Source organism: Cygnus olor, chromosome 5 (assembly GCF_009769625.2).
Source record: "Cygnus olor isolate bCygOlo1 chromosome 5, bCygOlo1.pri.v2, whole genome shotgun sequence".
Classification (NCBI taxonomy): domain Eukaryota; kingdom Metazoa; phylum Chordata; class Aves; order Anseriformes; family Anatidae; genus Cygnus; species Cygnus olor.
In genome coordinates this window covers 12,508,878-12,534,276 of record NC_049173.1, presented here as the reverse complement: position 1 = coordinate 12,534,276, position 25,399 = coordinate 12,508,878, and the positions used below count along the sequence as shown (strand labels likewise).

At 39.0% G+C, this 25,399-nt stretch overlaps 1 protein-coding gene and 1 long non-coding RNA gene across 4 annotated transcripts in view; one reads left to right on the top strand and one right to left on the bottom strand.

The window, feature by feature from the left end:
- The window catches only part of BEGAIN (brain enriched guanylate kinase associated), a 114,164-nt gene that overhangs the window by 2,275 nt on the left and 86,490 nt on the right, over positions 1-25,399 (bottom strand). For all 3 annotated transcript variants that reach the window (XM_040559293.1, XM_040559294.1, XM_040559295.1), the window contains 2 exons: positions 6,562-6,669; positions 3,067-3,150 (listed from right to left, as the gene is read on the bottom strand). In XM_040559293.1, the coding sequence (XP_040415227.1) occupies positions 3,067-3,150; positions 6,562-6,669 (192 nt within the window). The remainder of the gene's footprint in view (positions 1-3,066; positions 3,151-6,561; positions 6,670-25,399) is intronic.
- On the top strand, positions 17,558-24,314 carry LOC121071208. Its single transcript, XR_005820440.1, has 4 exons — positions 17,558-17,976; positions 18,144-18,274; positions 19,725-19,809; positions 20,735-24,314. It is a non-coding gene; the product is annotated as an uncharacterized LOC121071208 (long non-coding RNA).

Genomic DNA, 25,399 nt, shown 5'->3' with positions numbered 1-25,399 from the left:
TATTTACTTAACATTTGGAAGTCTTCATTTGCTTCCTCTCATGGAAAACACTGAAGCAGAAAGGATTGCTTCCTAATTAATTGAAGTTGGATAGAAATGAACTAAGGAACATGGTAAACAATGACCTTAAAAAGGCAGGTGGGGAATTACAGCCTACAGCAACACTTTCCGAACAGTGTGCATGTGCATGATTTGAAGTTGTGGTGTGGAGGTCTCTGCTGGGGTGAGGAAAGAAGAGGAAGAGGTCAGATATATTCTGTTCTTTTGCCTTTCTTTGAGCTTCTCTTGCATCCAGTCCAAAGCCAAATTGTCTCCTGCACTTCAGTGCTGTGTTTTATAAATGACGTTATTTGAAGAGGCAAGATAGTTGGTTTCACTGACACTTAAAGCAATGGTACTGGTTGCTGTGAGAGGAGTGTTTCTGTGCTGGGAGGAAGTAAATGAAACCAGCTACCTTGCCCCAGAGCTTGGACCCTGCTTATCAGGTTGACCATCCTTATAAGCCTCTCAACATACCCTCTTCCAGCAGCTGCAAGTGGCTGCTTTTCTAGTTTCTTACTGCACCAGAAGAAACAAGAGCTAAGACCTAAAGATGCATTTTGATTCCTGTGGTGGACCATTCAAAATTAACCCATAAATCTATTATGCATCAAAAATCATACAGTTTCTAGGGAGAGATGGGATCGGCTTTGTGGGCAGTGATTCCACCTGCCATCCTCTCATGTGGAGCAGAAGAGGTTGAAAGACTGCATTCTGTGGTGCAGCTCAAAGGCCCAGTAGGTAAATCTTACATAGGTATAACCAAGCATGATACTAACCATACTTTTTCTGCTTGGCTCTCTACTGATGATCCTGCAGGAATACAAGTGACTGCTGCATGAGATCTCTCCCTCAGTATTTCTTGCTGGAAATCAAAGAACTCATGTTTGGGCTAAGTTTGTAACTGGATTTGTGACTTTGTGACAAGGTTAGCTCCCTTGATATCCATGTTGATTTGTGCCGCTTAAGAATATAGCCCCTGAATTCTTGGCTGCACTGTACTCGGCTCTAATTATTATTATTATTATTATTATTATTATTATTATTATTATTAACTAGAAATCAAGTTGCTCTTTACCAAATAGATAGTGGTTACTCTTCTATCCCCAATTATCACACTCCCACCTTAACTTTGTTTCTCTAGAGGAGACAGCCCTTTAAATATTGAGGGAGTCCCCCTCAGCCCCTCTCTTTAGGCAAGAAAAATTCAAGGTGTCTATTGCCTATAATGATCTAATATTATATAAATTGTGAAGTCTCTCTTTTAGTTTCACTGGGAAGAGATTAAAGTTGGTTTAATCCCCAAAATTCAGTGTATTCAGTATGGCATGCTGTGGAATGGCACTCTTGTTAGTCTGGAGTAGGATGAGAGCTTTTTCAAGCAACAGAATTTCTATGTTATTTTAGAATAATTATTATGTTGATAATTAGCTCATATATCTTCCACTGGAAATAAAGAGTGTGATATTGCCAATCTGCTGGCAGACAGCAATATTAGTCAGAGTAAGTACGGATGGAACAAAGATTGAATAAATGGTTTGTAAAATAGGGCTGCTGTAAATTGCCACAAAAGTGACAAAATGAAATACGATTCATTTAATATGAAATTGCTGTATGGGTCAACTATCATTTAGTATCCTGTAACATCACTCTTTGGTCTATTTTGTATACATTATTTAGATTATGAAATGCATTAAGAAAAAGTTTTTTTGTTTTGTTATTATACTGGAAACTGGAATTACTAAAATGATATTGCTATCACATTACTTGTCTTACTATAGTTTAGGTTTCTGGATAATATACAATACTTCAACAGGCAATAATTGTGCTTGTAAGGAATTTAGTGACTGTGTCAATGCATTCACACTTGTTACATTAATAAAAACTTGGAGTTAGGAGTGGAGTCTGCCCATTTAACTGAGTGTATGACAGTCTGTGAAATTATGGGAGGTCCCATTTGTGATGGTTTTCTGCAGGTGAACAACTAAGTAACTTTAAGGTCCTAATTCTTGCTAATAGGCAGGGTGCTTTTGGTATGAATAATGTGATGATGACTCCTGGATAGGAGTTGCTAAGGAAAGTCAGTTACTAGGAAAAAATAACAGGATGATGGTTAATCTGGAAGTTTTATCTCAGTTCCAGGAAATCATTGCCCATTTGACTGAAGAGTATTGATCTATCTTTGTCAGTTTTGTTTAGTGCTCTTAAGCAGTCTACTTGCTTAGAGATGGTTTATACATTTCACATGCAATTTTGACATAATTCTGTCACAGAATCGCACAAGAGAGGCCATTTGGGGGGGACACGAACCTGATGGAACTGAGAAAAGGAAGGCTTTTCTCTGTGACCTTCAACAAGCAAATATACATGAGGAAGGAGCTGTTGATTTGAGTAGGGTCGTACTTCACTAAAGACAGACTTGTTCATGGAGATAACATTTGCTTCCCCTTTAAGGAGTTTGTTTCTCATGCCTAGCTTCCTTGGAAGTGAAGATTATTAATTAAAGCTTGCACCTTGGAAATCAATCATCCAGTGCTCTGGTTGCTTTACAAAAAGATATTTGTTCTGTCATTCTATTTTAAAATTCAGGTTTATAAATTAGCTGGACTGGAAAATAGCTTCAGGAGGAAAGCTGGTTATATCAGAATCTCTGATGCCTACAGGTTGTAATTTCCCCCCTCCTCCCCAACACCAACATTTTGCAGTCCAGAGTTCTCACCACTTTGGTTTTAATAAAACCTTTACTTTTCAACATGGTCAGCAGAGACCCCATTCTATTGTATAGCAAAGTTGTGGGAAAAAGAGTACCATGAAGTTACGTTCCCAGCTGTGATTTTGTCAGCACCCTTCCCAGCTACACAGAATAGCAGCACCCTTCCACTTGCTTAAAGAATGAAAAAAAAAAAAATCACAACCTTAAGGGCAACAAAAGTTCTGGAATTGATACATGTAAAAGAACCTATTTTCCATAAAATATTTATTTATTTATTTATTTATTTAACTATTCATCAGTTTTAGTCACATTACCTCAGAAAGTTTATGTGCCCTGTCATAATTCTTGCTGCACTGGAGCAATTGAGCAGCTAAATTGCAGTCCTTCCTATAGAGCTCCTAAAAAAAATAAAGAAAAGAAAAAGAAAAAGAAAAAGCCTGTTTTAGAATTTGATGGGGAACTTTGGAGCATACTTTAACTTTTAAAATCATTAAGATTCTGTGTTTCTTGTGTGGTGGTGAGAAGTTTGTCCCTTTGCTCTGCGAGGGTTGATAAAATTACCAGAAATTAAAAACTGTAGCTATAGAACAGTAATCTGCATTTCAAAAGATGCATACTTACCATTAGGAACTTGACTATACTGTTAACATGCATGGAGCTATGAAGGCTAAAATAAGCATGATATTTTAAGCAGAAAGGAAAATTTAAGAACTGTCAATTTTTACTGAGTGTTATCGAGATCAGCACTGAGATAATAGTTTATAAAATGATGAAAAAATCTTATGAGACTGTGGGAGAAATTCACTGCAGAAATATAAATTGTATATTTTTTTAAATGTCCTTTGTCTCCCTATGAAATATTCTTGCTGGTTCTTGGCTCCTTTCTTATCTTCCAGAATGTAACTATACAAATACGTTAAGTCTCTCTGCAAACATTTGATGCTAAAGAACAGCACATTTTCCTTGGGTAAGAAACTAGCATGAGAATTTTACAAAGGGAAAAAGAGAATTTAGCAGGCCAGTTAAACTATTTTTATATTGAATGGGTCCTACAGCCTATCTAATGTGAAAATTCAGTACAGGGATTTGCCCTTAACTCATTTTTCACCTTAATTTAATTGAATATACATGGTTGTTACTGTGTCCTTCAACCAGTTTCTTTGGGTCCCTGGAGGTAAGAGTTATATGTTGCTTCTGATCAAGGTGCCATTAAAAATTAAGTTGGCTTCACAAGTTGACTTTATAGGTGGGATTAGATGAGACAGACAAAGCATAAATGACTGTGGACACTAAGCCATGTTAACCTGTAAAAATTAGAAAATATTTATAAGAAAAAAGTGTTAAATATGGATTTTTTTCTGGTGCTAATATTATTTCATCGCATGCGCATTTTTACTGTTTTACTTGTTCCTTTATGGATACATTTTCTTTGAAAAGAACAGACAGAAATTCTCTCTGTTTAGAAACATAATTTTAAATGTATTCTGCAATAACAGGCTCAACAAGATGTTCCTGGGAATCTGTGAGGCATGTGGGTAAATGTATTTTTCTCATGAACATTAGTTTATTTATGTCTTCGTATTCAAGGACCCTTAGAAACTTTTTCTGTGTGTGTGTGTCTGTCTGTGTCTCTGTGAACATTAAACGTGCTACTTTCTGCTTTAAATGTACTGGGGAGATAGATTTCACTTATGTAGGTTTAAATTTTATGTTAGTACACATTATCTTTATTCCTTAAAATAGATGCAGTAGGAATCCAGGAATTCAATTTAGAAGCAAAATCTGTTGCACATGCATGTGATTCTGACATGTTACATGCACATTAAATGCATAATATATTGCTGTAGAATGGATAGCATAGACAAGTACCCCAGGTCCCTTATGGCGCACAAAAATGAAATCACTCCAAAATCCAATCCTTTCTTTAAAAGCTTTGGGGCTCTGTTTCTGTGAAGTGGTTGTCATGGAGAGTACAAAAACCATTTCTGGCACTTTATTTTTAGCTACTTTAAAAATTACTACCAAAAAAATTACATGTGATTTGGATGTGCCATATGTATGTTGTTCTCAACATGTTAGGGCACACTGTGTGACTGGACAGACTTTGTGTCTTAAATACTTACCTGGATGGTAACTAGCCACATCTGTGGCAAGCAAAACAATAATCAGATCCTAATTCCAAAGTGTTTTCCATTCTCTTAAATATAATTTTGCATCTAAAGCATCATTTTCTGTGTTCACCAATGGAATAGGGGGAAATAAAGTTGGAGGAAGAAATACTGGCAGGAAAAACATGTTCTCCCCAGGTGGGAGTCTTCAGTTTAACACCCTCTCTTCTTATTAGACATAATATTAATGGATTGTTTCATAGTTCTTTATTTTAAAATTTGGAATTTATCCTTTACTTTTGTTAATGACACTACATAACTAAGGGCAGAATTTTGTCTGTGAATTGACATCAAGTGTGAAGCAGTAGTACTTGTATTTGAGGCTTCTGTACTGTAATGTAATATTCAGCATGGTTCACAATAATTCTGACGTCTTGGAAGAGTACTCTGTATTCCAGGTCAGTCTAATCTGCCTTTAAAAAACTATCAATATTGAAAACAATTCTTCAGATGTGGGCTCAAACCTGACTTCATGAAGTAGAGATAATGCATGAATTCTTATTATGAAAGCTTTACTGTTTCTTTCACTTCCATTTTAAATATGAATTAACTCTACTGATTTCAGCTGAAATTAGTCTGGATTTATAGGTGTGCTTCCAAAACCCAAAATTAGCCCATTGAATTTACCAAGTTCATTTAGTTACAGATAGTGGAATTATGAAGTATCTATTGTTTCAACGGTTTCTGTAGAGATAACAGATCATACTGTGGACTCTGCATTGGATAATTGCATTGGTTAATCACATAGGCACAATTCACATCAACAGACATGTTAATTGCATCAGATGACCCCTGCTTTGATTTCTTGTGAAATATGGGAAGATGGCAATGTGTTAAAGCATTAACAGAAACACATCTTCCGTAGGTGATTTTTTTTTACTAAGTGTCTAGGGAATGGCACAACAATGAACTGAATGTCTGCAACTTTCCTTTCTTTGCTGTCTATATTAGGTTTGTCCCTGGAAGGATTTCATGAGCTCAGTTGCCAGTTGCAGAACACATGCCAGGTTCCAGCACTGTTTAATGAGATGCAGGGTGACAATCACAAAATATATACCCTGTTTCATTTCACAGAGATAGGTAAGGTGTTAAATGTGAACCATAGCTGGGGAAAACCTGGCTCCCCCTGTGATAATCTGAGTGACCAGGTTGGGTCAATCTTATTCACTACTAGCAGAGCTCTCTCGTGCTGGGCAACACGTGTCAGTGAGCAAATACTGAAAGATTAGAGGAACTGTGGGAAATGTCAGGTTGTACACCGTGCCTACAAGCCTTATGATGAATCCTCACTTGAGACATGTTCATGCAGTAGCTCAGAGCATGCGCTTCTACTTGTCTGCTGTACTAGACCAAAACCAATGGCAAATTCATTGTGGAAATATTTCCATTTCTTGGAATATATTTTTAATCAGGTTTTGGTTAGACATAAGGAAAAAAGTATCAATGAAAAGATTCACTCCAGCCCCTTAACTTTAGAAGAGTCAAAATTACAAAATGATAACATCAAACGTGAACTTTAACTGTAGGTAACGTTACATTTAATGTAAACAATAAGAAATTATTCTATAATTACATAGGAAGTGTATTGCCTAATTTACTTCTGAGTATAACCTCAAGATGTATCCATAATTAAATACTTACATTGTCTTCTGACAACTTATCTATCGTCACCTTGGCCTCTATTAAGTGATTATTGAGTGCAATTATTTCATGGCTCAAAGCCCGTTTTTCCTCTTCGTAATGTTGACCCTATGAAGAAAATGGAGTAGTCAGTATTTTTTATACTGTCAGAATATTTCAGTAAAATGCCCAAAGCTTGATGTCATTCTCAAACCTAGGGAAAAACACAACAGATCAATATCTTTTTTTTATTTATTTTTTTTGCTATTTTCTCTGAGCAGATAAGGTGATGTGCTTTGAAAACACCGAGGTCAAATTAAACTCACACTAGGTACCTTCACAACAGGCTCTAGCTAGCGTGTGAAAAAGGATTCAGTTCAGCTTCATCTGTTCCTTGTTTGATGGAAGCCAGGGTTTCTAACCTAGAAGTGACTTAGGCTGCTCTTGGCTTTTGCTACAAGAATGTTTCAGTTATGCCATTAGCTCCCATTCTCATTGGGATGGAAGAACAATGTTTAAAGAGGAAAGTAGCTGTGCCTGAGCCAATTTCTTTTTAGCTGTTGACTGTTCTGGCTGCTTTAAAAGTCCCGAATGTGGTTGTTCATTTCTCAAGATGAATGTTTGCCTGACTGTGGGGTTAGTACAGGCACTAGCAGAATGTGACCCACTGCGGAATAATAGGAAAATAATCTGATTCAAGCTTCTTTCTGCCCACCAATTTAATCTTGTTACCATAAAGCTGTAACTCTTTATTATAAATGCAAAAATTCAGCAGGAAAAGTAAAGTGCCACTGGACCTTCCCCTTGTGTCCCAGTTTCATATTGCAGTGTTTGTTGCACCACCTCGTATAAAAAAAAAAAAAAAAAAAAAAAAGGAATGATCATTTATAACCCTGCCTCCAGCTTTATATTAGTAATAAAAAGTATGGTAGGTTCTGCGTACTGTATCTCAGATCAAGGTATCTTCCTTGTGCTCTGTGCTGTATGAGACCATGATAGAAAGGAGGCTTGCCAATTATCTGGAGTGATATTTTAGAAAGCAGCTTCTCAATAATAGAAAGTAGGGTAAACTTCAATGTACATCTGTTTTGTTTTGTGAAACTACTCCAGTGACAAATTCACAATCTCACTTTCCATTCTAAAATTGTTAGAGTAATTTGTGAAGGATTTTCTCCAGCAGGCTGATCATGTTAGCTACTGAAGTTTCCCAAATGCCATATTGCCGGGGTCACACAAAAATCTTCCATCAACACATGCTCGGCATTGTCAGCTAATTGACAGCGATGGGAGCATTGTGTCTTGAAGTCTGAACGAATATCAAGGTTAATTATCCAGCTGCAAAGCACCAGGCTATATTATATAAAAAAGGGTGATTAAATTGGAAGTGGCAACTCATCCTAAATCTCTGTTTAAAGAAAAACATTTTCTAAAATGGTCTAAGTGAACCCATATCTTGCTTTAAACAGTGAAGATATGATTGAGGGGTCACTGGCCTAGACTGTTTTAATATCAGCTTTTCTACGGACTGGCTGCTCCCCGCTGTTACAAGCCTGGAGCCTGGTGTAGGCTCAAAACTCTCCTGTTTTCTTCCCCTTTGATCAGTTCGCCAGTGCTCATGCTGGCTGCCTGGGGATTCTGTCATGGAAAGCCAAAGTGTAGCTTGGAGAGCTTGCAGGAGTGGCAACCTCACTGGTTTGAACAAGACGCATGATCTTAGGGGCTATGTTTTTTAATTAGGCAGATCGACATGGTTTTATACGACGCCCTTAACTCTCATTGATTTTAATGGAAACTAAACAGCTAGGCACTTGGTAAACCTCCTGGACATCTGTGCACCTCTAGAAATCTGTCTCCTTTGAGAGCGTGACTGAAGATTACATTTTCAAAGGTATTTAGCTGCGTAATGAGGTAGACAAGTGCTATATTGGCATCTCGAACTACCTAAATACCTGGGGAAAATGTATCCCCTCAGTTTTCTAAATTGTTTCATGCTTTTGAAGGGTCTGGGTCCTCTGAGTACAGACTTAATCTTCCATATAACTTTGTATTGAAGATTTTATCAATCCTTGCATGAAAAGTTGTCATCAATGCCAGGGCAGCTGATTTGTGGGACCCCTTTTTGCTCTAAGTCTGATTTCAATGCGTGTTGCTCTTGCCTAACCAAACTGAACTTGGCTTAATATATTTTGCAGTTCAGGAAAGATTGCCCAATCTAGGATTTATAGGCTTCAGCACAGACAGGAACTCATAAAAAGGCAACAGATTCAGGCTTTGGAAACAGTATTTTCCATTGCATTAAGTAATGCTGAATTGACTGAATTATGGTTTCTTTTTATTCTAGTTACTGAAGCTTTTGGGCTGATATTTTCCAGACTTTGTATCTGACCAAGTAAGACTTAAAAATATATTTTGGATTTGTTGAACTGTAGAATTCACCTCAGTCCAAATGTATATTACATAGGCCAGGGGCTAGACACCAAAGTTACAGACATCTCATCCATGCTGTGGAGGATTGGGAATGAGAAAGAAAGGCTAGTCTCAGTTTTCTTCACCAGTTTCTGTTAGCATCTTTCTCTTAAAATCAGTGTTGTTGACATGAGCAAGAAGCAGTTTGCCCCACTGTGGCAAAATGAGGTGGACAGGACACTGAAAGGCTTTTCTGTATTGACCACATATTCTGTGTCCCCATCTTTGAAAGTTCAGGGCTTCAGCCAGATATGACTGTGGTGCAGTTTTGGCAGCAACAGAGCAGAGGCTTAACCCTGAGACCAGCTTGGGGAAAACAGTGCAGCTGGAAGATGTGGCATGGTAGTGCTGGATAACTGCATTAAAAGGATTGCTGGGTACTGGCAAGTGCAACTTTGAACTCTCCAGCTGCAGTCAGGCAATCATTTTTCCAGCAGTGATTATAAATGATGGAGCAGGCTGAAAGGAGGACAGCCATCATAATATCAATGCTATGATTACAAGTTACAAATAGAGATGCTTATTTTACTTATAGCCACCTTCTGCAGATCCCTCTGTGCCTGGCATCTCTTGGATGCTTTCTTCTCCTGTTCATCCACAGTGCTGGTAGCCTCTCTTCTTTCTCCTTTTGGCACAGCTTTCTGTTCTGCAGGTGCTAACAACCTATCTCCTAAAACTCAGTAACAGATCAAGTTAATGGAGTTATTAATATGCCAACAGCTTACAGCTGGGCTGAGGGCTCCTGAAGCTCGATCCAAAATGTTGTGCATCTTTGTTCAGGAATTTTTGTTGTCAGCTCAATGCGTCTTGCCCTGGCCTCCTCCCTTGGCGCAGAGCCAGCCTGAAAGAGTACAGTGCATGGTGTCTGACTAATTTGCCAGAATTGCAATCATGCGCCCATGTCTGAGTCAGACCAACTTAGTACTGCTGGGTGACTCCAGTGGTGCACAGTGCTGATACTCATGTTGGGGGATGCAAGCGCTCATGGTCGTTGCTCCTAGCCCAAATTTAGCATGGGCCTCACTGCCTCCTACTCAGATCCCTCCTGATGAAGGAATTGGGTACCTACTCTTTCCAAGGGGATCTGGAACCTTCTCTATCTATTAATATTTATCTATGACAGTTGCAATATCCCTCATATCTTCACAGATCCACAAAAATGTAAGGTGTGACTTTCAAAGCTCCCTGGTATTGCCTGGTCCCTGTGCCTGTTATTATGAGTGGGGTGAAAAGAGTTTTGATAGGTTGATATAGCATGAAATACTTAATAGATAAGTGCATTTTGGTATGTGACAAAATCTGGATGAAAAGATCTGCTCGAAGCTTTTCTTATGTATTAGGGCATCAACGAAGACTCCTACTCTAGTCCTTCAGCACAGATGGATAAAATGTAATAAAGTTGGTTGTCTCTCTGGTAATGTTTTACTTTCCCTTCAGTGCTTTCCTGTGTTCCAGCAGCTGGAGGGTGTCCTACTGTAAAGCGGTGTCAGCTTTTCGGTCAGGGCTAGGCTTTGTACTTTGCTGTCCTGCGGGAGCTCTGAGATGTGTACAGACCTTCAGAAATCAGTCTCAGTTTTGCAAATGAGCAGTGCTGCTCTGTGGAAATGTCAGCCTTCTCAAACATAGCAAAGTAAATCTGTTCTTGATGTTCCTGTAAGGAACATTTCAACGGATAGCATTTCAACGCTGTCATGAGAATAATGTCATGGTAGCAGTGACCATCAGGACAGACCAGCAGCATTCCTTTGGAAATGCCTCTTAATAAGTGACACCTGAATGACAGAAAGAAAGAGGGAGAGAGACTTGTTCTGTTACAAATACCAACAAAGTGGCACTGCTATCCCATCCGGAGTGCCTGGACAGAGGTTTACCCCAATAAAAAAAAAAATAAAAAAATTCTCTCTCTCTCTCTTTTTTTTTTTTTTCTTTTTCCTTTTTTCCTCACTGCTGTGCTTTTCTAGGAGGAAGACAGCACTTACACGGGAGAAATTCCCCACCTTCAACACTGTTATCTCACTGTTTTTCTCAGAGAGTGCCAGTCATGTTCTTTTCACTATAAATATTAATAGGTGCTGTAAGGTATCTGCTAAGCAGCTACAATGTATTTCTTGTTATTCTGTTGATCTTAGTGGACAAGTTTTATGGGGATATATTTTCAAAACAAGGTCTGTATATTTTATGGCCATATTTTATATTCCCTTTGAAAATATCCCATGAAGAACAAAGCAGAGCAGTAGCTGAGACACAGAACTGGTAGGAGTGGCTGACACTCCAGAGGGTTGTGCTGCCATCCAGTGGGACCTGGACGGGCTGGAGAAATGGGCTGTAACGACATGAAGTCCAACACAGGGAAGTGCAAAGTCCTTGCACCAGGGCAGGAATAAGGCCAGGTAACCATGCTGGGGGCCACCCAGCTGGAAGGCAGCTCTGCAGAAAAGGATTCAGGGGTCCTGCTGTGCACCAAGATGAACATGATTCAGTAACATGTCCTTGCCACAAGAAAAGACTAACATTATCCTGGGTTGTCAGCAGTTCAAGAGAGGTGATCCTTCCCCTCTGCTCAGAACTGGTGAGGCCGCACCTGGAGTACTGTGTCTAGTTCTGCCCCCCCCAGTACAAGAAAGATGTGGAGCTATCAGAAGGAGTCCAGCAAAGGGCCACAAAAAATGATTAAGGGCCTGGAGCATCTCTCCTATGAGAAAAGGCTGAGCTATGACTTCTCAGCCTAGATGTGAGAAGTCTCGGGGGGAATTCATCTATGTGTATGAATCTCTGAAGGGATCCAGGCTCATTTCAGTGGTGCCCAGTGACAGGACAAGAGGCAATGGGCACAAACTGAAACACAAGAGGTTCCTTCTGAAGACTGGGAAGCTCTTCTGTACTGTGCAGGTGACGGAGTACTGACACAGGTTGCCCAGAGAGGTTGTGCAGTCTCCTTCCTTGGAGATCTCCAAAAGCTGCCTCGACATGGTCCTGGGCAGCCTGCTCTGGGTGGCCCTGCTTGAGCAGGGGCTGGACCAAGTGGCCTCCAGAGGTCCCTGCCAACCTCAACCACTTTGTGATTTTGGTAAGCAATTATGGCTACCACACCTCACATGATTGCTGTGATAACCAGCGTACAGCATTTGGGGTTGTTATAATATTTAGTATTTTGATATCCTATTAGAAGCAAATACGGACATCTGCCATAGAAGAAAATGCTTCTACTGTTATGCAAAGGAGATTTAATATATAATTAATACATCCTTAGGTCCTGATAAAATAGTGAATAAGTATGTATTGAATATAATACAAAGTCACTTTCTCTCTGCTATTCTGTCAAGACTTCAAAGAGGCCTCAGGTTAGACTTGGTGCATGTGAATGCATGTCTTCTGGAGTCAGTGGAGCAGCATCCAATTATTATTAATAATTACGCTAATAATGAGGGATGAGAGTGTGCTACCTATCACAAAGAAAGGGCACCTAGATGCTCAGTAAATTCACAGTGATTGTTCAGTGACAGTATCTCAATGATGAGTGAGGATGAATTTGCTTTATAGCATCTGTCAGTGTACCTCTTATATCATAGTGAGTTATAAAACCAGTCATCCCTTGGACAACTGGAGGCTGGGAGGGTACACAATAGTCTCTCCCACCAGGTGTGGAAACTTTTCACTGTTGCAGAAGATAATAGTGTAGCTTAGTTAAAGCTCACATGAACTCTTCTTTCCATCCAGGTGTGTCACAGTTCCTTCTGAGCAAGGCACAATTTGAAATACAGTGTTTGAACCAAGGGGCCTCTTAGCTTGCTGGCAGTCTTAAACAGAAACCAGGGGGGTGGTGGGGATGACTAGTCCAGGGGCATATCTGACAAAGTAAACAAAACAAGAATGAGAAAATTGTGGTGGAATAAAACTTCTTTTTTTCTTTTTTTTTTTTTTTTTCTATTAAAGCTCCTTAAGTTAGCAGCTGTTCTATTTGCAATGCTTCCTCATAGAGCATATGCATGACATATGTTTTATCAATTGACTCATAAAAAAGCAAAATATGATTTAGATTTGCAGATATGACTGGATATTCTCTGCAGCAATTCATGATATTAAGCATTACTGCATGTTAGTTTCTGCTCTGCAGATCTTGTTATGACAAATTACATGTTTGTGTACCTGCATGTTTATTGATGCTTTGGAGCTATGTGAGTTTGTATGTGAATTCAGACCCCAAATATGGATATCCCCTACTCACACACACTTGCACCCAGGGGCAAAACCTGTAATGAAAACTGTCAGCTAACAAGATAAGAACAAGACATAAGAATAGTGAAATAATTTTCAAAATGATAAAACTGTGCCAGCTGAAGCCAGTTCATGACTTGAACCTCGGGATATAGGTATTTTGGTACTGACCATTGCTTGATAACACCATTCGATGCCTCTTGCATTTTTTTTTACTTCTTTGCATAATAATCTTATTTTGTTTTAATGGCAAAATAAGTATCCAAAGGAGCTATTTTCTTACAGACTCACTGAATCCATGAGCGTTTAAGAATGTGCGTGTTTATGAGCAACTAGAGAAAAAAAGCCAAACGTTTTTCTAATTTATTAGGTAATTCTTTGTCGAGTTACAAACAAAACTGCAGGAATCTGTAGGGTCTTATGCAGAGTCGGTGGCAGCACCCTGACCACGTTTCAGGATGTGCCACTGCTTCATCTTTGCTTCCCACTGCAGTAATCCCCAGAACACTCATCCTTGTCTCAACACCTCTTCATAATGCTAATAAAGCCTGGCTTTTGGGAAAGCTGTTACATTATGGTAAGGAGTAATGACTAATTCATTATATTTATTCTATGGTATATTAGATATTTATTGAGAATGATTTTCTGTTTCGAAGCACAAGGCAAGGCTGCATTCTTCAGAGACAAATTTATGACATTAAGGGCTTTAAAATTCTCACTTTCCTGGGAAGGACAGAAAAAATACATTGTTGGTGTATCTCGTGCCTGAGGCCTTACCTGTTGCAAAAATGTATGTCATGTTGGAGTTCTTCCACTCAGAGAAGATAGTGGCAAGAGCGTTGCAACATGACAGGCCCTTCTTATGATGAACACATAAGAAAAGGGAAACGACAGCTTAAGTTGGCTCAGAAAGGGTCTAGATTGTATGCTGTTGCCATAGCTTAGGTTATTTTGATTTTATAATTTTATCTAGGAGATAATCAACATAATTAAAAAGGATTACATAATCACGGTGAAATGAAAGGGAATGGAAGATTCAGCTGAGCTACTGGTAAGGAACAAAACAATTTGCAAAGAGAAAAAGAATTGGTATGTGAATGGGTAGAAACGGAGAAGTACCATTACTTCAGATCACACCAGGTAGGCTCACCAGGCTTGGAGCTTGAAGCTGTCTCTCTAATGACTGTTTAGTGCTCAAAGTTTCTAGCCACACAGGTTTATCTGTGGAAATGGAGAAATTACTGGAGACAGGATATTGCTTAGACTCTACTTAAATGGACTGGGAAGAGAAAGATGTGTTAATGTCTTTGAGTAAAAAGTAAAATGGCCCAGGAAAGAAAATGGGGAATTCTGGAATTTGGAATCTTATATTTATTCATATTATTTGCAGATAATTTTAATATTTATATACATATTAATTGGAGTTAACTACCTAAGCAAGGGCAATTTCCCAACCTAGTAACAAAACTAAGGCTAGACTATTTACAGTACTTTGCTCTTTAACACTTTGTTCCACTCTAGGAATTTTTAAATTTACATTTCCTGACACCTTTTGACATCTTTTCTTAATAATTAGGTAGGTAAAAGAAAAATGAATGTAATTGCTGTCTTAAAATAACTGTTAGCTAAATGCTCTCTCAGGAGTTAACATAATTCCCTCTCAGAAAAGCTTGCTCTGACTGATCACACTCCTGTGGCAAGGCTGAATAGGCCCTGTAGGTTTATACTTGAGCTCGAGTGCTCAAATCTGTTCTTGTAGTGCAGATCCAGAATTGCATCCAAGTCCTGCTCGGTGGTGCCTGGCCAGCTGCAACAGGCTGCCCTGCTCTCCCTGCAGTGCTTGCATGAGAGGAAATCATGGTAATCAGGGTACTGGTCTTATTGCTGTGTTATTTTTATCATTTAGGTTTCTGTCTCTTGAATACCCTAGTTCACGTTTAGGGCTGTCCCCTTTGTTGAAATGGATCTTTATAAACATGTCATCATACAATATGTGTATGTCCTATATAATCCGCTCTTTTAATCTTTTAAAATTATTTAACCTACATTGAAACATCAGCTGAGATATTGATTGGAAAGTTTTGGTAAACTGGATGAAAAATTGCAGATACAGTACAGGGAATGGTCATAATGTACTTGAGTCTCTTCAGTGTGAATTAGCCCCTCATGTTTTATTAAAAAATCTCTCTGCTATTTACTATGTAAAATCTCATGTTGGATAAAGATATTTTTTTTTTCTCCAATCATCCCCAGCTCCTTGATAACATTGTTAGAAAATCCCCATAATGTGTTTTCAAGGCAGAGGAGGGGAAGTTTATTAAAGTAAAATGCTCTGTTCAAATATCCAACACCTCAGACCTTGCTAAAGAGGTCTTTTTGGCAGCATCCCAATTTGAACTGCCATAACCAAGTATAATGACTATATTATACTGGGCAGGAACTCTTTATCAGGGAGTGTAGAGATAGGACAAGGAGTAATGGCTTTAAACTAAAAGAGGGTAGGCTTAGATTAGATATAAGGAAGAAATTCTTTACTCAGAGGGTGGTGAGGCACTGGAACAGGTTGCCCAGGGAAGTTCTGGCTGCCTCATCCCTGGAAGTGTTCAAGGTCATGTTGGATGGGGCTTTGGGCAATCTGGTCTGGTGTGAGGTGTCCCTGCCCACGGCAGGGTGGTTGGAACTAGATGATCTTTAAGGTCCCTTCCAACCCAAACCATTCTACGATTCTATTTAATAAATAATGTGAAAAAAGGTCTAAAAGATAAAAGAGTCATAATATAAATTGCCTCAGTAAAGAGAGAATTTTGCTTCCAGTCCAGCTAATGTGTTACTCAAATCTCCTCTGCCTCCTAACAAAGCTTTCTACACAAACCACCACATTCTGCAAAACCACCACTGTTTTGGTGGTGGTTGATGTAGTGCTTTCTGACATGGTTTTAGCTGCAGAATTGCTGAGAAACCTTGGCTGGAGGGACAGGCAGGTGTATGCAAGAGCACACAATGGAAGTTTGCTGCATGGTGTGGTGACATGAGGCTTTGCTAGCCAAAGTCACATCTGATCCTTATAGCAGGGCCACTGTTTTTGCTGCCTTGTGTTTCAGGAATAAACTCTACTTGTATGAGGAAAGACTGCAAAATGGATCACTCAGAGTACTGATAAAGGTTTACTATAAAGGAAGTGCAACACTTCCTCCTCATCTGACTGCTGGAACAAAATCCAAAGAAAATTAAGTAAGGATACATCTTTATGAAAGGATCTGCTCCTACAAGCAGACAGGAAACCCACTGCTCTATGTTCTCTACCTTGCTGTTCAGGGTGGTCACTTGAACTGTTGTCTCCAGAGTTTGTATAGGTAAGAGAGACTCTACTTTTTGGTCAAAAGAGATGTCACACCATTCTTCCATGTCATAAGGGGATTGCCATATGGATTGCCTGTCTTACTTGAGTTGACTGTACTGTCCTCTGCCATTTCAGAGCTATGCAGTACCCCATCCAACTGTGCTGGCACAATTTTGTTGCCATACTGCAAGCGAGAGTGGTGAAAAATTACCATTTAAAATGGAATACAAACCAAAAATTCCTCACTTTGTTTCAGAGGGAGGTCTTTTAAGCTGTCTTTGCCACCAAGGAAGGAGTACATGGAGTCAATATATTCGGTACTTCTTTGTGGCATTCAGAAATCTGGCCCACTCTGAATATTTTCCTTAGTATCTCAAGATTAAATTTTCTTTTACCCTAGAGCTTTGCAAAAATTTAAACACTGTGATTTTTTGATGTCATTTATCATAGCTATTCATATAGCTCCTAATAATATTGTCTCTAAGGTATTATTTTCACAGCAGCTTATAAATATTAATATCCTCTTCAAGGAGGCTAAGGCAGGCCTTCCCTTATTTATATGTCTAGAATGCTATTGTCCAAGTACAAGCCAGTCACCTGCCTGCCTTCTTTTAATCAGCTCAGAGATTTTTCCAAAGCATGATTTCCTCATTGTGTAGTGATTGTTTTGAGAATTGTCAGAGAACAGCTCTCCAACTGTGCCTGCTTCTCTCTGCTGGCTGTTGGAGTTGCTAAGGGTGAAAATGGTTCAGACATGTACATGCTAAATAGACATCTTGCATTTAGATACATAAAACTAGGTAAAATGAAGCTTTATTAGCTAGGTGCCATACAAATCCTGTTTGATAGAGGTGAGAGCTGAGTCCTTATCTCCCAAGAGGTAACTCCTTTAGCTCATGACAGGGTCACTTCTCTGGGTCTGTAACTGCCCTCGGGGGGCAGTGTGAAGGCAATGTGCACCTCATGTGAATTTAGATGAGATAGGTTTTCAGTAAGTTGATTCTAAGTGACTTGTTGCCATATTGGTTTTGGTGAGAAAACCTCAAGAAATGGAGCATGTGCTACTTCTCTGGAAAACAGCAGCTCTGTGCCTCTGCATTTGCAAACACATTGCTCTTCCCCAATTGAATCAACCAAATCAGCTGAAATCAGTGTAGTCATCCTTCTTGTTTAGTCTGATTAAAAGCTGTCTGGTATTTAGTATTGCCTCCATGTGAAGACATTTATACAAGTCAGTCTCTTTTTGCCACACTAGTGAGCTTTTTTAGTCTGTTGCTGAACCAGCTTCTTTACTTCTCAATCTTACTTTTCAGTTGTCAGTCAGTTTGAGTGATTTTCAACACCCTTTTAATAAATTAAATAGCCGAACTTCATCCACTGTCTTCAAACTGGATTTCCCCTTGTCTGAAACTGTGGTAAAATCATCATTCTTCTCTAATCACTTTTTTCATGGTTGTACAAATACCTTTTTTTTTTTTTTTTTTTTTTGTCTCTGTTACGGGATACTGCTGGGAGCTCATGTTCAATTGTTCAACCAGTCTGACTTTCAGAGTTACTGACCTTTCCTGTCATTGCTTTCCAGAATACAGTGCACTCCTTTTGACTCCCCTTCCCTGTTTTTTGGATATAGCCTGCAGAGAAATTTCATAGATTTTGTGCTTCTGGTTGTCCATGGAAAACATATTTTGACTGAATGGGCACAGCGTATGAAAGGTACAGGTCATTCTGCATGATTTACTTATCACTATTTAACAATGTAGTTAATCCTTATCTCAATTTATTAACCATAATAACATTTTTACTTTTAGGATGCAGTTGAAAACATTGATTAATGCCGAGAACTCTTAAAAGACTTTATCATAATGGAAATAACCCGAATGCTTGCTATTCTTTGAGGTGGCTTTTAAACATTTTGCAACCCATCTACTGATGGCTTTTGCTGTTGCATGATGTAGTTTTTAGTGAGAATCCTGTAAGTGGTACTTGCCGTGACTTACTCAAGTTCAAATATATCTACTTGATTGACTTTGCTAAAGAAAGTGTGATTTATTTAACAATTTTTCGTATAAAACATCTGGGCTTCCATTATTTATACCCTCGTGATTTAATTTTCCAGTAGCTGAACCTCATAAAAAATCACTTTATGTTTTGTTTAACCTCTATTTACCTCGTTCTGCACTTGACCTCTTAGATGTTGGTACAGACAAACATTTTTTTTTTCAACTACTCAGAATTATCTCAACATTCAAGACTCATTTAAAATAAACATCAGCTGAAGACATTAATGTGTATTTTTAATTCAGCTTGGAATAAAAAGCTGAGAATCTGCTCAGCCGGTCGTTTTAGAACTCTTATGTGGAAGCTTGTGTAGGCTGCTATTTTTAAAAAATATATGTTTTTGTGAGCATTCCCTAAGATGTATTGCTCAACATTGTCTGTAGTTCCCATCGAATTTAGAAGTTGGGTTGCAATCAGCTTAAAACAAAGAATGACACAAGAGTTCTGCCTCCTGCTGAGAGCAGCTGAGTGAAGAGGGGAAGATGCTCAGACACTCTTTGGCCCGTGTCGCAAGGCAAGGACTTGAAGTGGCATGAAATGCCCCACTATGTCAGAAGGAGACATCTTCTGGCACAGGCAGCAAAAGCCCCAGGGAACCTGTGACAGTGGCCTTGCAAGGCTGGTGTAAAAAGCACCTGACAGTGATTATGTAGTCAGCAGGGAGCTGAGTCACATTTGGACACCACAGGGCCACTGAAACAAAATGATGTGGAGAGGGATGGGATGGACTCTGCTCAGGATTGTTGTCCCTGAGCTTCCAATTACCATAACACCAGAAGGATTTAGTACATCTCTGTGTAGTATACACAGTAATTTTGAAAAATTCTTTTTCATCAGAGACAGAAACTTTGTCTGTAATGAGCGTTCAGTCTCACCTTAACACAAGAGATCCCTTTTTTCAACTGTGCTGTTTGTCTAGTGACATCTCTCTGAAAGTTAATTAGTGCTTATAACTGATTAATTTACTTTCAGACACAACTCTCTGGAGAAAAAAAAAAAAAAAGCCCCCCCCCCCAACAAACAAACAGATACCAAACAGAAACCATATTAAAAGAAATTGTTTTCAATGTGTTCATTTGGTGATTTGTTTTTTCTCTTCTCTAAGGGATGGTCCTTCAGTCTTGGATGCTGAAATCATTGGACAGCAATGTCCTTCCTGCCAAGGGAGTATGAAAGGCCCTCAGAGCTTGGTATGTAAACTGTCCTCTGGCACTTAGAAAATGAGATTTAGATGCCTTAACCAAATCCTCTCTCACCGTGAAGAATAAGGTCTTATTGGCTTATGTGAAAGGTAGAAACTGGGCAGGATGTTAGTCCCCTGAACCAGTCAGAAAAAGAAGAAAAAATGAATAGACTTGTGGTGCTTAGGATCAGTGCTGCTTGATCTTAGAAAAAACATTAGGGGGACTCTTTTTTTTTTTTTTTTTAAATCATAAAGTTTGGGAAAGGAAATATCAGAGAATTCCCACACAAAATTGAAGGCTGGAGGCAAGGCCCAAAAGCACTACTCCAGACAACTCTCTATCCTTCTCCAGTCTCTGTCCTGCTCTATCTTGCTTTCATTCCCATTCCTTTCACCTTCCACCTCACATGTTGGACAAAAGTATTTCTGTGGGAATAATTTTAAAGACTTTTTTCATCTAATTAGTCTGACTTCATCTTAAAGTCTTGGTTTGTGACTATTGGCTTTTGTTTTCCTTGCATTTTCACATTGTTCTACTTGAAGGATGGATGTATCATCTACACAATATGATACATTGCATGTACTACTTATCTTCAAAATTGACATCTACTTTACTGGTCCTTCTCAAAGGCTTCCTGTCATATTTTATTTTATTTTATTTTATTTTATTTTATTTTATTTTATTGTTTTGTTTTAATTTTTGCTTTAAGAGTAGAAATATAATTTGGCTTTCAGCTACCACGGTCTGTTTATTGTAAGAAATGGTGCTAATGTGGAAGGACATTGAAGAGTTGAGTTGATTCTCATTAGTGATAATAAATTGTCAAGTCTTTAGACAAAATTTCTGATTGCCAAAAGGGCTCTTTTATCTTAAATTTTTTAGCTCTAGCTTTTAATCTTAACAAACATCCTGTTCTGCTCTGCCACTCCAGAAAAAGAAAATGAATACTGTCCCCATGCGTGAATATATTTGAATAAGAGGCCAAACTCCAGGTAACCTGACAGATAGACAACAATGTTGGATGTCTCTGCTCTAGTCCCAAGGTTCAGCAGAAGTCATAGGAGTCATTCTTAAAATTGAGAAGGTCAAGTTCTGGATCAAAGCTTATTTATTTCCTCTTCTCTAACCTTCTATGGTACAGAAAACTCTTGACATGTTCCAGAATCTAGCTTCAGTAAATGGCTTAAAGCGATCAGCAGAAGTACAGCATGGTTCCCTCTCAATTTACTTGCTATAGCTGTAGGGAAAAAAAATCTTAATATAGGAATTTTGAAATATGTTAAAGTATAATTTAATACAGGTAAGGTAATACGGGTAATAATAAACTCTCATTGTTGGCAGTGGAAGTCCTATTTAAACTTCCTAACAGCCTATGCTGCTCATGGTGATAAAACTAGGCACTCTTGGGCGGTACAGAAACATTTCCTACTGCTCTGGCATGATTTCAAAGTCCATATTTTTCTAGCAGATTAAACACAGGAGGTTGTTTCTAAGCAATGTCTTAATTGCCATTTGATAGTTAACAAAAATGCAACTGAAGAGCTGGCATGAGGTGTCACATCAGATTTTAGGTCCTCTAGATCTGTCTTGTGTGAAAATCCAGGCATTCATAATTAATGTGGCCAACCCAATCAAAGCAACATATTTTTTATAGGTTTTCCATGCCAGCAAAAAGACCAATGTGGTTCACTCATCTGATCCATATAGCTCATGCCATAAACATTTCAATTAGCAATTCCCGTGTTCGAAGAATCATTATTATTTCTATTGGTAACTGCTTGAAGATCCTGCAGAAAGCTGGCTAACCTTTCATGAGATGCTTGTTGGCTAGCTGAAGAAGGCTGAGTCTGCGCTTGCCCCCTCTGTGCCCTGGAGCAGAAAGAACCATGCCAGAGGTGTCTCATTGCTCCACATAGCTGAAGGTCATTAACAGAGCAGCCTGTCTGCTCCTTGGGTTTGGCATTTTGTGCAAGCTTTTAACTGTGGTGGGCTGCTCTGAACGGCCACGTGAGTCTGTCTGGTCTTCCTTGGGAAAGCCTTGACAGCAGTCAGCTCTCTTCAGCCTCAGTGAGAAGAAGCCCAGAGTCGGGGAATTGACATGAGAAGTGTGAGGAACGCGGAAGAAAGAGAAAAATGGAAGTCAAATGGTGAGATGTTTAAACTGTACAACATGTTAATTGTTACTATTTATCACTGTCAAGTGACCATAGACCTGTTAGAAGTTTAGAATTGAAAGCCTTAATGTATTCTTTATAGGAACAAAAGCTCCTGAATTATGCAACAGCCTAAAATGTTCCTACCACAGGTGACTCAGCTTCTCTATGCATTATTTAAAGAGTCATATGATATCAGTCTGCTGCTATGTAGCTGCAATTTATACTGCACTTTTTCAGTGGATTTTTTTTTACAAATCCCTACTTCTAACTGCAGTCATGGAAAACAGTCCTACTAATGGACTTCTGCAGTGTGCATTCATTTTCATTTAAGTTTGTGGCTGTCTCCAGCAGTATTTTAAATATATAAGAGAACTGATGGTGACTTTTCTAATTCTGGAGAATGAAAACAGGAATCTTATTTGCATTTCTAATCTGAGAAAAGACATTTCAAGAGCATCTAATCTCTGTGCTAGGAGATTGTCTGGAAGATGTGAAGCAGCATCAGAACAGGAGGTTAAGACGTTCAAGTGTTCTGTGAGCAGGAAGGAGGAGGTGGAAGCAGCTCATTGCAAGTATTTAAACTAACTGTCAAGACAGAGACCTACACCCTGACCCAGGTTGGGGGTTTAGTTTTAATATGATGCAGACGAAGAAAAATAGTTTGAGTTATGAATTCTCTTCAGGCTTCAATCAGAAAACCACTGAACAGAAACCACACATCTTATATCACTTCAACATCTCCTCCACCTCTGAAAGACGCATATTACTTTGGTTACTATTCTCATAGTGTTACTTAAATATAGTGTCCTGAATATTTAATAATATGAAGGGATTCCATCTCAGGTGATTTTCCGTTATTCATGCGTTGCTAAAAGATTTTCCTCAGATTACCACTATAAAAACTCTATTATGTATTTGAAAATGCAGTGGACAAAACTGAGTTTTCAAATAGAATTGGCTTTCCAGGCTTAAATCTGAAAAGCATTACTCATGCTCATGACATGAATGAGATGCACAACATTTCTTTTAAAAGAGGATTTAAATCCAATAATCTCCTTGGGAAATATTATAGTTGCAAATCAGAGATGATGAGAGAACCATTTTATGATCATACCTCTTATTGTGTGAGGATAAACAGGAATTTCCAAAATGAAGAGCCAAGTGGTGGTGGTAGGAGGGGGGATGTGGGGAGGAAGAGATGGGGATGGCAGTAAAATCTCTCCTGCCTGAACCTTTTTGTAATACTGATGTTAATTTCCCTTCTCTCCCAAATCTCATTTTTAAAGTGACTTTTCAATTCTCTTGATAATGGGGAAGAAAAAATGATGATTATTTCTATAGTGATTGAAAAGGCTGCCACCTCCTGACTACTGGGAAGAACTGATGTCAGGAGTCAGAATTGAAAATTGAGTCAGAATAGAAAATTTGTTAATTTTTCATCTGCTTAACTACATGCAACAGTACTTCTTAATGATATTTAGTATCAGGACCAATTCTTAAAATTACGCTAAGTTACTCTGTACGTTAACTCTGTGCAGGACTCTGAAAGCCGCTCTGTTTTGGCATTTCTAAATCTGAAATACAAGGCTTAACAAGTACTAAATATGCTCCTGTTCCCTCAGGTTGAACACAACCTATCAATTTTAGTAATAAAATCTGGAAAATGAATGGCCTTAGAGTGCTGGGAAGCTACTTAATGCTCCTACCTTCTCAAATGTTTGCTGAGATCAGGATAAGTAAAATGCATTTTGCCTTTTATGACAAATTAAAAATAACGTCAATTATAACAGTAAAACTGGAAGAAAAAATGCAGGTGCATGTGCTGTTAGCCATATAAAAGCACTGCAAGGGTGATTGCTCACTGAAATGAATACAAATATACCACAAAATGTTACTGCATTCCCCAATGTTGAAGCAGTGCCTGGAAGCCTCATTCATGGAACAAGAGCCTATACCAAAAAAAGAGGAAAAATGAAGAGATCCCAATATCAGAGGGATAACTGTAGGCCTCAAGGCCTGAGACGTACTTGAGCTAAATTGTATGTTCTTGTATAAAGTTGCATGGTTTTGTTAGAGAACATGTTAGGACTCATGCTGTTACATTTTCATCATCCCTTTGGATTCATTCTTAAAAGATGACTGTTGCCAAAGACACAAATCTCAGTCTCTTCAGCTGGTGGAAAATTTGGCATGTTTCTCACACTTGCCAGACATGAACGGGGAATTGCACACAGCTGATACAAACAGATTCAGGAGACTCCTAAAACAGCTTGATAACTTCTTGCTACAGGTACTAAAGTAAGGGAGCCAGCTAGGAAAGTGCCCTCCTAGATCTGTTGCTTTTGAGCATAGGGGGTCTCATGGGTGAAGTGGAGATTAGTGGCCATCTTGGCCATAGTGACCATGAAGTAGTTGAGTTTAAAATCTTTGGTGATAGGAAGAAAACTGCCACCAAAACTTCAACCATGGATTTGGGAAGAGCAGACTTCAGGCTGCTCAGGTAACTAGTTAGTAAGGTCCCCTGGGAAACTGCTTTTAAACACATCAGGGTCTGTCAGTACTGCTGTTTCTAAGTATCACCTCTTAAGAACATAGGAACAGTCAATTCCGAAGTGTTGGAAGTCAAGCAGATGGGGCGGAAGGTCAGCTTAGCTAAGCAGGGATCTTCTTTTAGAGCTTAGGTGGAAAAAGAAAGTGTATGGCCACTGGAAGAAAGGTTGGGCAAGATGGGAGGACTACAGAGATGCTGTTCACCATTGTAGAGAGAAAATTTGTGTGGCCAAAGCTCAATTAGAATTGAGGCTGGCCAGTACTGTGGGGGGCAATAAAAAGTTTTTTGTTTTTTTTTTTTTTAAATATGTTAACAGCAAAAGAAGGGCCACAGAAAGCTTGATGAGGATGGTCACCTCACAAACAGGGACGCAGACAAAACAGAGACGTTTAATACCTTCTCAACCACTGTCTTCAGCACCAATGATAGGCTCTGGAACCTCAGGTGCCCTGAGTTGGAGGACTGTGACTGCGGTAATGATATACTCCCAGCCAACCCCGAGCTTGTGTGGGATTTGCTGCTCCAGCTGGATGCATATAAGTCTATGGGGCCCAATGGAATTCCTCCCAGGGTACACAGAGAGCTGGCTGATGTCATTGTGTAACCTCTCTCAATTATTTTTCAGAGGTCTTGGGAATCTAGACAGGTCCCAGTCGACTGGAAGCTGGCAACAATATCGCCAACAATATGAAGTTAAATAAGAGCAAGTTCCAAATTCTGCACCTGGGAAGAGGCAACCCTGGATACATGTACAGACTGGGGGATGAGAGGCTGGAAAGCAGCCCTGCAGAAGGCGATCTGGGGTTTTTGATGTATTGAGTTTATGTGGCAAGGTTTTGGTAGGGGCAGCTGCAGGGGTGGCCTCTGTGAGAAAAGCTCAGAAACTGCC